The sequence below is a fragment of the Ornithodoros turicata genome, chromosome 3 (assembly GCF_037126465.1).
Source record: "Ornithodoros turicata isolate Travis chromosome 3, ASM3712646v1, whole genome shotgun sequence".
NCBI lineage: Eukaryota > Metazoa > Arthropoda > Arachnida > Ixodida > Argasidae > Ornithodoros > Ornithodoros turicata.
The window spans coordinates 69044373-69059499 of record NC_088203.1 but is presented as its reverse complement, the minus strand read 5'-3'; the positions used below and the strand labels follow the sequence as shown (position 1 = coordinate 69059499).

Genomic DNA, 15127 nt, shown 5'->3' with positions numbered 1-15127 from the left:
ACCTCCTGCACACTGCGGCTCTGCTGTGCGTGCACTCGTCGACAGTGTGAAATCCGTGTTTGGTAATTGATTTCGACTACCACGAGCACAAAATGCCGCCTATCCCGCTGCGAGATAGGGTGGGGGTACAGACCACGAACGGTGCTCCACTCAACATCCGTCACGCTATAAAGGCCTGCTACACGATGCCACAGGGCACCCGGCAACGAACATAAACTAAAAGCATGTTCTGCTGACTCCCTGTACTCGCAAAAGGGACAGCCGGGTGACGTTATACCAAAACGGAAAAAACGCTCACGCAGTGGCAAGACGTCATGCGCTAAGCGCCACTGAAGACTGGCCCGGCGGGCGTCCAGCCAGCCAGGAGTGGTCGTACGCCATGCTATGCGGCGCTGAATACGCGTCGAGTTCGGGAGTGGCCGATCAAGCGCAAGAAGTGCCATATAAAGGCGCCGCAGAGGCCATGATGTTATATCATCATCCGGGAAAGAAGCTCGCAGGCTGCGCATTGCCACAACGTAAGCCTCCAGGTGGGTAGCTACGCACTCTGAACGCCAGCGTGTGTGTGTCAGCTCAGGAAAGAAAAAAACGAATGTCGGGTCCTAACAGAAAAGTTATTAGACCCCGAGCAGGATGCTGCTGCTCTTGGAGACCCTGAAAGGTCGCGCGCAGACCTACACTCTTAGAAATGAACTTCACCGGATAGCACGCTCCTAGCCTACCATCATCTCGAATGATATCGTTATCTGCCCCGATTTGTTGAAAACAGGAGGCGTACGCCTTTTCTGTGACAATTATGAACAGCATAAGTGTCACAGAAAAGGCGTACGCCTTCCGTTTTCGACAAATCAGGGCAGATAACGATATCATTCGAGATGATGGTTGGCTAGGAGCGTGCTATGCGTTGAAGTTCATTTTTAAGAGTGTAAGGCAAGGCACTTCATTTTGAAATCGGGCGAGGCTGATACATACGACCGCGTTATCTTTAGGAAAAATCCTCCCGGAAAGAACACCCGCAAGCGATGCTGCCAAGACGGCCGTTTTGTATTGCCAACTGCGGGATGGGACAAGCGACAGTTTTGTATTGCCAACTGTAGGATGGGACAAGCCTCTCAGCCACATCTTCTGGCCGAGTTATCGTGAGCTAGAATGACTGGTGCGCTTACCGGCCTATCCAATGCATGGGAGCGCTTGGTCCCGACCGTGGCACCCGGCCACGTGCCATTGTTTACATGCACAGTAAATTTATTTACACCCATATGAGTGTAAAATGAGTGTTAGATAACTCACACCCTTATGGGTGTAAATGCTACACCCCAATGATGGGTGTAACAGGGGCGTCACATATTACACCCAAAAGAACGGTGTTTATTGTGCAATATTGACCCCAAAAAAGGCAGGTCCTGAAAAAAGAAACATACTTTTTGTATATAAAAGACTTATATATATATATATATATGCGAAGGAAAAGGTAGAATGGATCCGAGATTACAAACAGAAAATGCAAGGGGGTTTATTAAAGATTAAGGAGGCAAGTCGCCACTGCAACAGCAGCCTGCCTTCGCCATTTGCAAGCCCTGTTGAAAGCTGCTGCTGTCGAAACGTCGACTTCCCCCATCATCTGTAATAAACTTCCCTTGTTTTTTCCTAGCTGTTCGTGATCTCTGGTTCTTTCTACTTTTTCTTTTCGTATATTAAATATTTCACAAACACCCACAATAGTTAGCCCTTTACTTACATACATATATGTATTTTAACTTCGTGGTCACCCGCACCAGTTAAGCTATTTTCAAGTTTAGTTCTGTTGAAGGCAGCGCTGACCGCCGAAACGTCGAATCCTAACTGTAACTACAGTTGTCCTACAGTTGGCAACACGACTGTAAATCTATTTCTAGTAATTCCCACTTAATTTTTTTATGTAATAAAAGTAGCAATTGTTTTATCCTTATACGGCTTCCCAGGTCTCTTCATTACTTGTAGTCTATATCTTTTTCGCGTCCATCTGTACTAAGATATCTACATATATACCGGGTGTCTCAGTTAAATCCCCGGGCTAAATAATTCGAGAACCGGTGCACCAATCGAATAACTTTCTTTTTTACAAGTATCTGTCCAGTACCGCCGACAAGATGCGCACCGCGTGAATGAGCGGGAGGCGCTCATTATTTAAATAAAAATTCAAATGAGTTTGGTGAAAAAAGCTAACTTCTAAAGCAAAGCGCCGTCGGCATTAAAATGAGTACTACCCCTTTTGGGAACTTCAGTGGACACCTTTTAGAGAAAAATCTGCAACCGAAGCGGGTCACTTGTTGCAGTAATAAATTGGTTTCGTTTACATATTTTTGTCGCGGCTGGTCGCGGTGAAGCGCAAAAGGACGCTCTTCCACTCCCTTATCCACCAATGAATTACGTCCTTTTGCGCTTCGCCGCGACCAGCCGCGACAAATATACGTAAACCGAAACCAATTAATTACTGCAACAAATGACCCACTTCGGTGGCAGATTTTTCTCTAAAAGGTGTCCACTGAAGTTCCCAAAAGGGGTAGTACCCATTTTAATGCCGACGGCGCCCTGCTTTAGAAGTTAGCGTTTTTCACGAAACTCATTTGAATTTTTATTTAAATAATGAGCGCCTCTCGCTCATACACGCGGTGCGCATCTTGTAGGCGGTATTGGACAGATACTTGTAAAAAGGAAAGTTATTCGATTGATGCACCGGTTCGCGAATTATTTAGCCCGGGGATTTAACTGAAACACCCGTTATACTACGAACACCAATTAAAAAGAAAACTACACGAACTTTGAACATTGTGCGGCATACACCCCTTTTGCACTGATATGAATATTTCAAAATTTAGCATGGTGTGTAACATAAGTGAGATCGGCGTGTATTGGTACGTTACAGCCCTTTTACACCAACATGGGTGCTTAGTGGAGTGTAGTATAAGTGTAATTCGGGTTTGTCCCCATAGTACACCCTTTTCACACGGGGAAGGGCGTAAAAAAATTTACTGTGTGGATGCGCTGAAGCTCGCTGCGCGCCTTGCGGAAGAATTTTTGTGGGGATCCAAGTGCTCTTCTGTTTCGTATCACATGTCCATTCCGTGAAATGCAGAGGTTCGCACCGCGACGGCCAAGAAACGGAATAGTGCTGATGGTGCGGATGGGTGGCTTATCAGGGCATCAAGAGCTCTTGCTCAGTGCAAGGTCGTTGCTTGCTGCATGAGGTTCTCTCTCTTGCAATTGATAATTTGTTGCTTTATGTCGTGATACAACAATGATCATAAGCGATGCAACAGTGGTCGGTCTGTGCATATCGCCGTATACATGCTCAGCCCTGACGGATCCTTGCGATTCCAGGAATACTTCCAGTAGCATTGGCAATGCGTTCGTCGTTCGCTCGCTGTGCGTGCACAATCTATAAGCAACTTGTACAACTTGTACCCCGCCGAAAAGCTGATAGCCTCCTCATCCGGAGTCCGGAAGTAAAGTACGGGTAGATTTGGTCAGCCGAAGTACAATGGCTATTCCCTGCAATCCAACCTATACTTGTTTCCCCGAATTCGAAATCGACTATCGCATAAGGACCGCGTCCAGGCACAAGTATGCTAGGATTGTGCATCGAAGGTAAGGGAGGGGCCACTACAGGACCTCACAGTATGGCCGAAACAGCACGGTTTCGGTTGGATATTATTGTTTGGACAAATCGTTGGATATTATATTTTCTACTTTTACACAATTTTCAGAAACCGTTTCTCTCAGTGACTCTCAGGTTAGAGCGCAGGTCGGAGTGCGCAGTGCAAAAATTATCGAACCTGCTCAGGGTTTATGATGCGTTTGTGATCTTTCGCGTTTTATTAAGCCGGTAAGTTGCCGGGATAAGTAGGGATGCGCACCAAGTGTGCGGATAAAGAGTTTTCGACGGTTTAATCAAGGGTCAGATAAACCCTCATCGCTTCGGACAATGACCGGCTGACAAACGTATAGGACCGCGCAGTGCTTTACCCACGATTGCCTCATCAAATACGGTTATCATATGTACAGCTTGCGCCAAAAGTCCACGGAACACGCGAGCGGCGTTTTTCTCCGCGCTGCGCCACCCTAGCGGCGGCCGGAAGTTGGCGGGAGCGGACAGGTTCATTCATTTTGAGGGGGCGCAGGGCATAACACAGGCAGCGACCCACCGTGGCATTTGCAGCAATTACCCCACAAGGCCATGCCCGTGGAGCGTTTCACCAGGCCTCCACAGCTCCCCGCATTTGCGGCAGTAGAAAAATAAAATCACGTCACAGTCACGTGGTATTACATCGTCAGGCATCATGACGGATGCCCATTGGCCAAAGGAGGATGCGCGCTCCGGGATTGGTTGATAAAGTTTCGAAATATCTGACAGCTCACTTTTCGCGGGCAGTCTGGGCAGTCGGCCAAGCGGGCAGCTCCAAGTAAGGTCGCTGCGTCTTCGCGGCTCGCCGTTGTCGGTTGACCACAACGACCAAAGAGGAAGTGTATGCGCGGGTTTGTTCGTGAGTTATAGTGACTCTGGCCATGTACTGATCTCCGATAAAGTGTCAACCTACGGACATTCTTGCCGGGTCGGAACTGGAATGCTTGGTGAGCTGACGCCTGAGGAACACTTTCGAGCGCTGTCGCATTTTCAAATACAGTGACTAAGAAGAGAGTGTTCGTAACGACAAAAGTATTTCCCGTGACTGTTTGACCTACGGTGCATCGCCAGAATGAAAAGAAGATGCTCATCTGTGAAACGCACGCACTCGTGGACTTCGCTCGCCCCCAGAAGTAGACCGTGTGTGTGCTTTGCAAGTTCGAACTTGGTTTGGTTGCTGTCTATTCAAGGAACGAAACGTCCTGTACGCACGGTGAATATATGAGTCAAACATTTGAGTTTATACGTTGCATCAATAAATATGTATTTAACCTATCAAAAATGTCTTAGTGATTTTGAAATAACGGGCGCCAGGTATGAAAACCAGTAGAAGTCAATGGCAGCCAGGGCCGGCCGAAAGCCGAGCCAAACGGAGAGGTTGCTGATTGGTTGGCTGCTAGGCATCACGACGCATTTTCATTGGTCGTATGTCCAGTGTTGCCTGAATTATCTCAAACTATGGGCTCTATGGGGAGCTGTGGGCGCCTGTTTCACCAGGCAAATTCCTATCGCAGTTCGCAGCTGGAAGATTACAGGAATGACACAGAGCGACAGCAGTTGGCTTCTGCAGTTTCTTTTCTCTTTTTCGTTCTTGTCTTCCTTTTATTTTGTCTGGGGATGACGGGCGCTGGCAAATAAAAGCGTACGACATTGACGTAGAAATAAGATGGGGAAGAAAGAGCCCAATGGCGCTTTATTAATATTTTGTTTAGTATCGCGTGAAGCCCCCGTTCGCGGAGATCACAGCGGACATGCGGTCTGGCAGCGATTGATAGAGCCGGCCCACGAGGTGTACTACGTCTTCCTTGAGGGACGTCCATTCCATGTTTATCGGCTCCCATAAGGCGTCCTTGGACCATTCGGAATTTCATAATGCCCCATAAATTTTCAGACACGTCAGATCCGGGCTGCACGCGGGCCACTCAAGCTGCATGGTACCAAGATCGTCTAGTCTGCGCTGGACAGTGGACGACATGTGAACCGAGCTTCTGTCTTGCTCCAGAATAAAGCAACCGCCAGGGAAACGACCGTCAAGGACGTATGAGAGCATATGATCTTCAATGACTCTAACGTATGCTGCTCCGTTGAAGCGGCTGTCTAGGCGGACGAGGGGCCCCAAGCCCAGGCGCGAAAGGGCGTCCCACACGCTCACGGAGTGTCGTCCACTGGAGACCACGCTCTTAACGTATTGGGGTATATCTGAAAAGGAAAAAAAAATAATAGGGCCGTCTCGAAGCAGGCGCGGACTCTCAAGGTATTACTTGCAGTTAAGAGGACACCAAACCCACATCCTCTGGGACCACTTTGCACTTGCGTCTGGGACTCGCTGCCTCATCAGTAAACAGCACGTGGCTCTGCGCGGGGTCACACTCCGTGTAGCGTAAGGCAAAGTCCAGTCTTGCCTCTCGGTGTTCCGGCTTCAGCGCGGGCTTCTGAACCGCGACTCCGGAACGGAGATCCCCGAGGCACGCTAATCTTCGTCGGATGGTGTACTCGACGCTTGCAGGCTCAGCTCCTTCTTTAGACCGACAGCCGTCAGAAACGGGTCGACCACATTTGCAGCAATTATTGCCCTGTCCTCGTCCGACCTCGTTGCCTTGTGGGCCTTGTGGGGTAATGGCTGCAAACACGGTTTGTCGCTGCCTGTGTTATGCCCTGCGCCCCCCTCAAAATGAATGAACCTGTCCGCTACCGGCAACTTCCGGCCGCTGCTAGGGTGGCGCGGCGCGGAGAAAAACGCCGCTCGCGTGTTCCGTGGACTTTTGGCGCAAGCTGTACAAGTGGAAATAAGCTCGGCTAAAATGTGCCTGCTGTTCACAGTCACATCAGAACTATTATTGCTCGCTATTTTCAAGAAATGAGGCTCTATGTAAGAACCGAAGGAAGTGTGTTTCGGATGCCCACTGCTTGTTTTAGCCCGTACAGCGTGTCTGTGTACATCTCGCACTGTTTTTAGTGTGCACACCATCAGATCAGGGTAATGAAATTTCTTTATATATAACTAGCTTGTTGAATGCCAGTATTCAATAGCAAGCAATGGAAGACACAAGAAGACGCAAGAATGGACACACAACACTTTTCCTTAAGAACGAATATGTCGAAAATAGCAGCGGCGCCAGGGCCCCTCAGCTTCGACGTTCAAGCGAATGTCCCCAGGGGGCAAATAGGTCGTTTTTTGACGGCAGCGACACCTAGTTCGAAACTAGTCGAGTTTGGTACATGAAATAGTTCGGTGACTTCGCCGCAACAATAATGCATTGAATCGATTGCGCTGCAGTCGCTGCTCGAGAAAAAACACGCAGATCCAAGGAATTTAACACCGTTCGGAACCGGCTTTTCCAGAAACAGGTCCGGGCTTCCGGTCTCCGGCTCGTCTGTGCGGTGCATTTGTGTCTCGTTGGTGGACTTTTTGTGATATTTCGTGCCTTTTGATGTTTGCTGCTTATTGAAATATTTGCGGAGCGTGGCGTGGAAGGCCATGGGCCGTTACCGCGCCGCGAAGTGGTGCAGCAACAGCAACAAGACTCCCGGAATCACTTTTCCACTTCCCAACCCACGATGACGAGAGGTTCGTGTGTTTCTCCCACTGTCAAACGCATTTGTCTGGCGCTGTTTGTGAGGTTTTGAAATTGGCTCTGATATGAATTGAAGATGTTTTCTGGGGAAACGTACGCCAACTTGTCTGAAGCTGGCGAGCACCGCGGCCAAAGGACCGTTGGCTATGCTGCGTACACTTCACCGAAGACCAGTTCACCGGAGCAACAGAAAAGCGCTTACGCGGAAACGCTCGCCCATCTGTGCGAGTGACGGACCATCGGCTCCGTTCTTTGGTAGATGTGCTGGTTCATAAAGGCAGGTACGCTGGTGCCTAAACTCAAATATAGCCAATCGCTGATTTTCGGAACATGTACGTAATGATTTGTATTGCTTTCCGCAGAATTCTTCGATTGGTTACAGGAGCTCCGTCGCGCCAAGCCTTCTCTGGGTCAGTGATTTCTCCCACATAATGAAGTGAAACTATATGGACTTAAACTACAACGTACCATAACCGAAAGCCGAAGACAGCCAGAAGCCCAAACACAGGCTGGATGCCTCCTCGACCATAGCATGACGAAAACATAACAACAGCAACAAACAGAGCTATGAGAGAGAGAAAATGGGGATTCGTACATGTTTCTACAAACCAAATGCCTGACATCTTATATAGGGCTAAAGTTTGGGTCATTTTTGTTCTAGGTTGTCCACTCCCCAGTTATTTATTCATTGTGTGTAGTGAGTACAGTGCTGTAGGTTATGTGACATCACATTTAATATTGCGACCAAATCGTTTCATAGACATATCTAGTGACAAACACGTGACAACCGTGTCTGCCCCATCTACCTCAGGAATTGTTGCCAAACTCTTGCTTCTAGGTAGTATGTTTTGCATCATATTTCATGTTATGTGCTATAGCCCCCTGTTTTACTCATCATTCAGACACTCAATTGGCCATTGTGGGAAACCCACTTTGGATCAAGCCACGAACAGTTTGGTGAGCTTCTGATAAGATACATGTAGTGGGAAAAAAACGTGGAAATGTAGATCTCACTGGTGCGACAAGCTGTTGTTTTTGTTGGTGTGCTTCGATTTACTGTATTTTGCAGTTCTTGAGTACAAGGAGCTGGATGGTACTTTGTGGCAATCAAAAACACATCTAACAAATATGGTTTCCTGGTGATTTGAGGAGACATTAAACTCAGAACAAACATGACACGTGCCTTCCGATTACCTAGCAGTGTATTGTACAACAATCCTATACACCTGAACCGTGCCACTGAACTGCCATCTGCTTCTGTGGCGGCTGTCCAGGGTTGCTTTTTGTTGACCTTTATCCCACATAATTTCTGACATACCGCAATGTGCATATAGCTGTCTTTACGACGCAAATGTTGTGCATGACGTTGCTTACGTGAGTCAGTGCAAGGAGAAGCAATTGTTATGGCTGCCGTTTTAGGTTCCTCGTGTGCCGTGTACTGCATTGAAGTGCATTTTTTCTTGTAGGTGGCGCACAACCTCCGGAGCATCAAAAGGTGCTGCATCATCCTATGTCGTCGGTTGTGAGCACCGAACATGAAGAACAGAGTAGCGACATGCTGAGTGATGTGGATTCAGCCACTAGAGAGTATTTCACCGGTGAACAGACTCATACAGGACAATGCTCACTACTACATAGCTGGCCGTCTTGTTCACTTTTTCCTGAAGGAATCCAAGCACCGGTTCCCGAAGATCACAGCCTTGTTTCGCAGAACCTGTTTCTTGCCTTGTTTGTTGCTGATGATGTACCTAGGAAACTATTTACAGGCCTCACGTTACCTTCAGCAAACTGTCTCAAGTGTGTTTCAAGACTGGAGGTGGTCTTCCTGCAATCTGTGAAGGAAATGCTACACGAAATGGGTGTTCTCAGGCTGCTTCCTGCACGTTTGTGTGATCAGAGCTTCGGCACTCCATTTTGCAGTGACACATGTAAAGATCAGTTTGTGCTGATGTTCTGCCGTCTTCGTTTACTGTGGCATCCACAGCTTCAAAACCGAGAACTTGTAAAGGTGTCCGCTTGCAAGCGAACAGTCGCTCCAAGAAAGACTCAGAAACTTTAGATATACAACATACAGCAGTGCACTCTTAAACCCGTACCTTTTATTGTAACTTTTAGAAACATGTAACTTCTGTATAGACGTAGATTTCGAGATTTCTTATAGGTTACACCACTGTAACGTATATTTAGAGGTTAAAAGCGACCAAAGTCATGTCTTTACAACACGAATAGAAGTTACATCTCGGAAAAAACAAAAACATCTTGTTGTAACTTATAAATGTACCCTCTACTCCGACACTGTAACTTCTAAGCGAAATCTCCAACGATAATCTCTTTGTTAGTTTCTTATCGTTTGTTTTCCTTTTGTTTTTCAGCATAATGCCGCGTTTCAGCCTCCCATTCGAGACGACAGTTGCGAATCTACGCTGTTATTTTTTATCTGTTTCAGCGTCACCTATACGTCAACTACATGTTATCAATGCTGTATGAACACAGATTATAAGTTCGCAGTCTGAAATACAGATAGTATGTTTCTTTTTAAAGGGTGGAAAACAATTGTCAATGCCGCAACCACCAAGATTTCCGATTTCGCTGCGTAGCCGAGCCTGGTCTAGGTCTATCCACACTAAGAGCGGTTTCCTTGAAACGCTTAACGCTCGTCGTCCGTCCGTTAACAAGTGTAATCTGTTTTAATCAGTGGTTTTCCTCGCGTTTATCATAGTATCGTCAGGAACACCGGAAAAGCTAGATGTCGCTAGCAAACAAGTATATTTTCGGTGTTCTGAGGGGAAAGTGTAGTGAGTGCGAAGATTGCAAAGAATATACAACCGAAAACGAACGTCACCACCGCAGCCCTAATTCACACACTTCATACACTGGGTAAGTGTACATTTTGTGCTAGGTACGTGCGTTATTTTGATAGCAAGAGCTCTTAGCGCATGTTTGTTGTGATTATGGCAAGCGTTTTGCGGCCCTGCATATGAACGCCACTTACGCTTGCTGCTTTTCTGCTCTTACTTGGTCGCCAAGTCAATACACCGGCGTGCATTTTGCGAGCTGCGTATATATGCATCGAGATATATAATTCGCAGCTTCCTACTTGTTGTATTCTTACGATATTCTAAGACTCAATCGCGGAGTGAACGCCTTCCCGCATTTATGCTGATTTGTACCTTGTGCTTTGTACGGATTTGAATGGTTCCGTAAATGTTACTCTCATTGCCCAAACTTTTGTTCCCAGGATCCCACATGCAGGTTCACATACCGTCACCAGCGCAATGCAGTACCTCACAAACTCGTCCCAGAGCGCCTCCAACGCTGATAACGCAGTAATGTAGTGTCTCCTGCGTTACTGTACACTCATATTCCTCAAGGTTGTGTGCGTTTTATGTAATACTGTATTGCCATTTGCGCTCGCCTCTGCAACACGAATGTGGAATAAATTTTTTTCTGCTGCAATTCTCCATTTCGTTGGGTGTGTTCAGCTTAGCAAACATAGGTCAGTTGTTTTGACTCGCTAGCTTCCTCGCACTTTTATGCATTGCTTCTCACTTAGAAGATAGTTCTTTTTTCCACATACATGGTAAAGCGACAATGGTTTCTCCTCACATCAGAATCGCACTTGTGCACAATGTGTCACCTCTCGACAGACTTCTGTTTTTGTAATATACATATGTTCAAGATCTCCTTTTCTGCTGGTTCATTTTGGTACCTTGGTGTGTTCTGTAAATGTCTGTCGATATCCCACGCACAGGGTGTTTGTTTTTATTCGCATCACACCAGCGCTCATTTGACAGATGGGTTATGTTAATTTTCGCAAATTAACCCATCCGTAGTTACAAACATTTCCGACATTTCCTGACGCATGTGTTTGTAACTACGGATCGACTAATTAGCAAAAATTCACATACCCCCACCTGCCAAATGAGCGCTACTCTGTTGCGAATAAAAATGAACATCCTGTATAAAAAGCCGCACGTTGGCGTAACCTTTACGGGCAGGTGCTGGATTGAAGGCCGTAACCTCTAATTAGTGGGTTTCCTTGTAACTTTTATAAAAGGGGTCGCTCAGAGGGTACCTGGTAGCTTCTGAAATAGAGGGTAAAATATTGCGATTTTTTACCCTTTACTAAAGGGTACGGAGTTAAGAGTGTGACACCAAATGTGTGCTCCTTGAATACTTGTAGTGCTTCTCTGTTTTCTACCAGAGTCAACATTATGACGTACTGCTGCCATCTTACGATAGGGAGGATGATGACCAAATGTAAGGGAATAATGCAAAGGGCCAATCTTCATACCAGATCCTCAAACTTTGATATGTGACATCATGATACCACAAAATAAATTGGGAAGTGTTACGCATTATTTATAGCGCAACCAGTATTTACACATACGCATTGTTTTTTGCCTATGAATGTGTAAAGTTGTTGCTCGGCGCACTTTATACTATCTATACAATCTACAAATGCATCTCGCACTTCTTACATTTCAGCGCGCAGGGAAGGCAAAATCATGAAACCGCAGCGCGCGCCATGACCGAAAGTGGGAAAGGGGAAGGGAAAGGAGGAAACGGATTGGATTGGATATTGTGTTAGATACTCGACCTTGGGGCGAGCGGTATCTTGCGCTACCTAGCCCGTGATATCGCATGGTTTTAAGCGCCATCTGTTTTAGAGGAGCGGGCGAATCAAAAGGTACATTTTCTTTCCACTTTTACAGTCCTCCTTGCCACGGAGCGCGTTACCGTTACCGCGCGCGTAGTATGGGATGGACTCTCGTAGCCCACAATTCACAACTAGCCTTAAACACGATTTAATTAGCAATTAGAGTTAATTGAGACCCCCCACAGTAATCAGCATCATCCAGTGAGTCATCACACTAATTGGGGAGCGTCTAACTCGTGTTCAGGACAGTTGTGAGTTGTGAGCAACAAGAGTCCATACAAAAGAAAAAAGAATAGATAGAAATAGAGTGGAGAGAAGGAGTTTAGTTGAAGATCAACGACGCCATCTTGAAGAAAGCGGTCCTGAACGGCCGCTGACCATCGCTGGGCGACGGAGCACAGAGGCAGGTTGCAAAGCATCGCAGCTATGACCACCAATTCCGGACATCCTGTGACATCAGCTGTGACGTCATCATGACATGTCTGGGCAGGTTAGAAGAGCTCTAGACATGCGAGGAGAAAAACACCCATAACACAGAGGCTGGGAAAGCAAGAGTAAATATGCACACCATCGATAGCTAACAACAAAAAGAATTAGTTACACAACAAATGAGCCCACCACAACAGCAGTCACGGGGAGCGCAGAACGATGCGACTGCTCCACCTGACAGCCAGGCACAGAATTGAACCGTAATGTTTTTTTCTCCTGTATAAAGTCACGCATCTGTCCCTCTTGCGGTTACTTTCTGAACTAACTTAATCGCAAAATTATTAAGAATCGTTCTAGCACTATTCCCATTCAGATCAAGGGTGCAGCAGCACTAGCGTCATCGTCAAGACAGGAATGTTCAACATGAATCTTTCTCGTCCAAAAAGAAAAAATACAAAGCATGCAGGTCAGGGCATGTCAGAACATTGCTCAATGAGTGCTGTTAAACGAGGAAAAATCGCACGACTGCCGGGCAACAGAGGAAAGCAAACACGGAAAAACATTTGAACAGAGTGAAAAAGACACTCATCGGACACGTACACGGCATCCCCTCATTGTAAATCCCCTCAACACACAATCCACCATTCACCAGTGACGAACAACACATTCATACCCCGTCAGAGGCAAACAGAATCCCACCAAAGCTACGCTTTCCCACTAATGGCCAACACAATTGCTAGGAACAGAATTAATGCTTCCACACCCGCCAGTGTCCAAGAGAGAAGTGAATCCTCACGCCCTCTGCAGGCTTTGATCATTGGTCGTGACGTCATCCTATTGTCTCAGGGCTACGCTGTTTTTTCCACTAATGCTCAACTGGACAAGGTCCACCTGAAACAATAGAATCGCGGTATGACGTCATCACCCAGGCATGAAGTTGTGTGGCTCAAGGACGCGTATGCTCTAGACAGGGGACATGTTATTTATTGAATCACTATCCCACAATTATTTACTTTATTCTACTATAATGATTGCATAGGAAACAGAAAAGGTATTGCAAAAAAAGACCACACATGAGAGGTGATTGTAGGAATTAAGCATTTCATTCCCAAAGTCTTACTAAATGAGACTTAAGAATACAGGAAAAAACAAAATATCCTAACACCATCAATGGCTAAATACAACGAGCTTAGAAGAGATGTCCGTCTCATCCGAGAGCCAGGCAGATAACTGAATAATGACGCATTGTTCCTCCTGAATAAAGCCATGCACCTGTCCCCCTTGCGGTTACTCTCTGAACTAATTGAATCACAAAAATAATAAGAATCGTTCTAGCACTACTCCCATTCAGGGCAGCACTATCGTCAAGACAAGAATGTTTCTTTGCTAAAAGAAAAAAAAACAGAACTACATGTAGAAGGAAAGCATGACTGAACAGGTCTGTGCATGTCAGGACATCACTGTGACACAGGGGAAAATCTCAGGTTTACCAGACAACAAAAGAAAGAAAGCACAGAGAAACACTTGAACAAAGTGGAAAACCAGCATCCAACTATTCTAAGCACACACACTCCTCTTATTCGAGGAACAGTGCTCATCATAAATCCACCCAGGACAATGCACACCATCGTCCAACCTCCCATTTTTCTATTGCTACACTTTTTCCCAGTAACGATCAATGCATTACTACAGACACCTGAAAGACTGCATGACGTCATCACATCCTGTCTGAAGAAGGCAGCGGCAAAGAGAAACACTCCTATTATTTATTGAATCGCAGGATTATTTCTTTTTTCCTACTCTTAATGATATTCATTCTTACATTAAAATTAAAAAAGTATTGCGCTAAGTATGAACGCTAATCTTAGTGATTTTCACTGTAAAGGCTTACCATGGTCATTAGAATTATAACAGCAGTAAACTACCAGTGCTCTTTGAAATAATAATTGTGACCCTGGAACACTCAACATCATCGCCAGGCTCATGTAATACATGGCGCTCAACTTTTTCTACATTCATTGTCTGAGGCTACACCTGCGAGCAAACAGGCGCGAAAGCCTGGGCGCAAAGTTCCATTCGCGCTCGACGGAGGGCTAGACAGAACGCCGTTACGGGAACATGATTGCATTCCTACTATATTAATGATTATTGCTTTGCAGTTTAGAAAGACTATCACAAAAAGTCCATACTACGCTCAACTATAATTTAGGAGTCTTAAAATTCTACTTTCTATGGAAACTATAATTGCGCTATTACTTCCCAGACAGAACGCGCTATTACTTGGGTTACTATCAATCAAGCGCTCCAATTTTTTCTATCTTCCCATTTCAGCTTTGTCATGCAGTGAAGCAGTCTCACATCCAAAATAATTAATTTACACTGAGGGTGGCGTGCTAGGAATTTCTGTCCTGCGTTCAGATACAAGCATTTCTACACAAATACCTATAACTTCAAACAGCTGACTTCCTCAACACACCGTGCTCCTAATGACATCTAACAAACAAAAAACATACAAAACCTTTTCTCAGAAATTCAGCTTTATCATGCGGCTTTCTTCTGCGTAAAATCGGTGAAAAAGGGAAACGGCAACAAAAAATTGTGCGCACTTGTACTTGAATTGCAAGGACTTCAAAAACCGAAGCATACGCTAATAAACTAAGAAAAAGACACCCATTTCTACTATCAGATAATTCTTGCATAATGCTACATACACAGCCGCATTGCCCTTGCATAAAGAAAGCACAGGACAAGGGCACACAAATTTCTTTAAGCGAGCAGGGAAAAGGCTTAAAACGGAGC

General features: G+C 45.9%; 1 protein-coding gene across 1 annotated transcript; it reads right to left on the bottom strand.

Annotated features, from left to right (window-relative positions):
- Nucleotides 1-5531: 5531 nt before the first annotated feature.
- Nucleotides 5532-7768, bottom strand: LOC135389604 (uncharacterized). The gene is made up of 3 exons (XM_064619639.1): nt 7708-7768; nt 5949-6284; nt 5532-5863 (listed from the first exon to the last, which is right to left on the bottom strand). Exons 1-3 carry the CDS (start codon nt 7766-7768, stop codon nt 5532-5534), a joined length of 729 nt encoding a protein of 242 aa, XP_064475709.1.
- Nucleotides 7769-15127: the final 7359 nt, after the last annotated feature.

What these genes read in the sequence shown, in the direction of transcription:
- LOC135389604 (XM_064619639.1), bottom strand. Translation starts at nt 7,768, where the DNA reads ATGGTCGAGGAGGCATCCAGCCTGTGTTTGGGCTTCTGGCTGTCTTCG. An exon ending in GTCTTCGGCTTTCGGTTATG is followed by an intron (nt 6,285 to 7,707) that starts GTACGTTGTAGT and finishes CCGTGTTTGCAG; the next exon opens with CCATTACCCCACAAGGCCCA. An exon ending in AGTGGTCCCAGAGGATGTGG is followed by an intron (nt 5,864 to 5,948) that starts GTTTGGTGTCCT and finishes TTTCCTTTTCAG; the next exon opens with ATATACCCCAATACGTTAAG.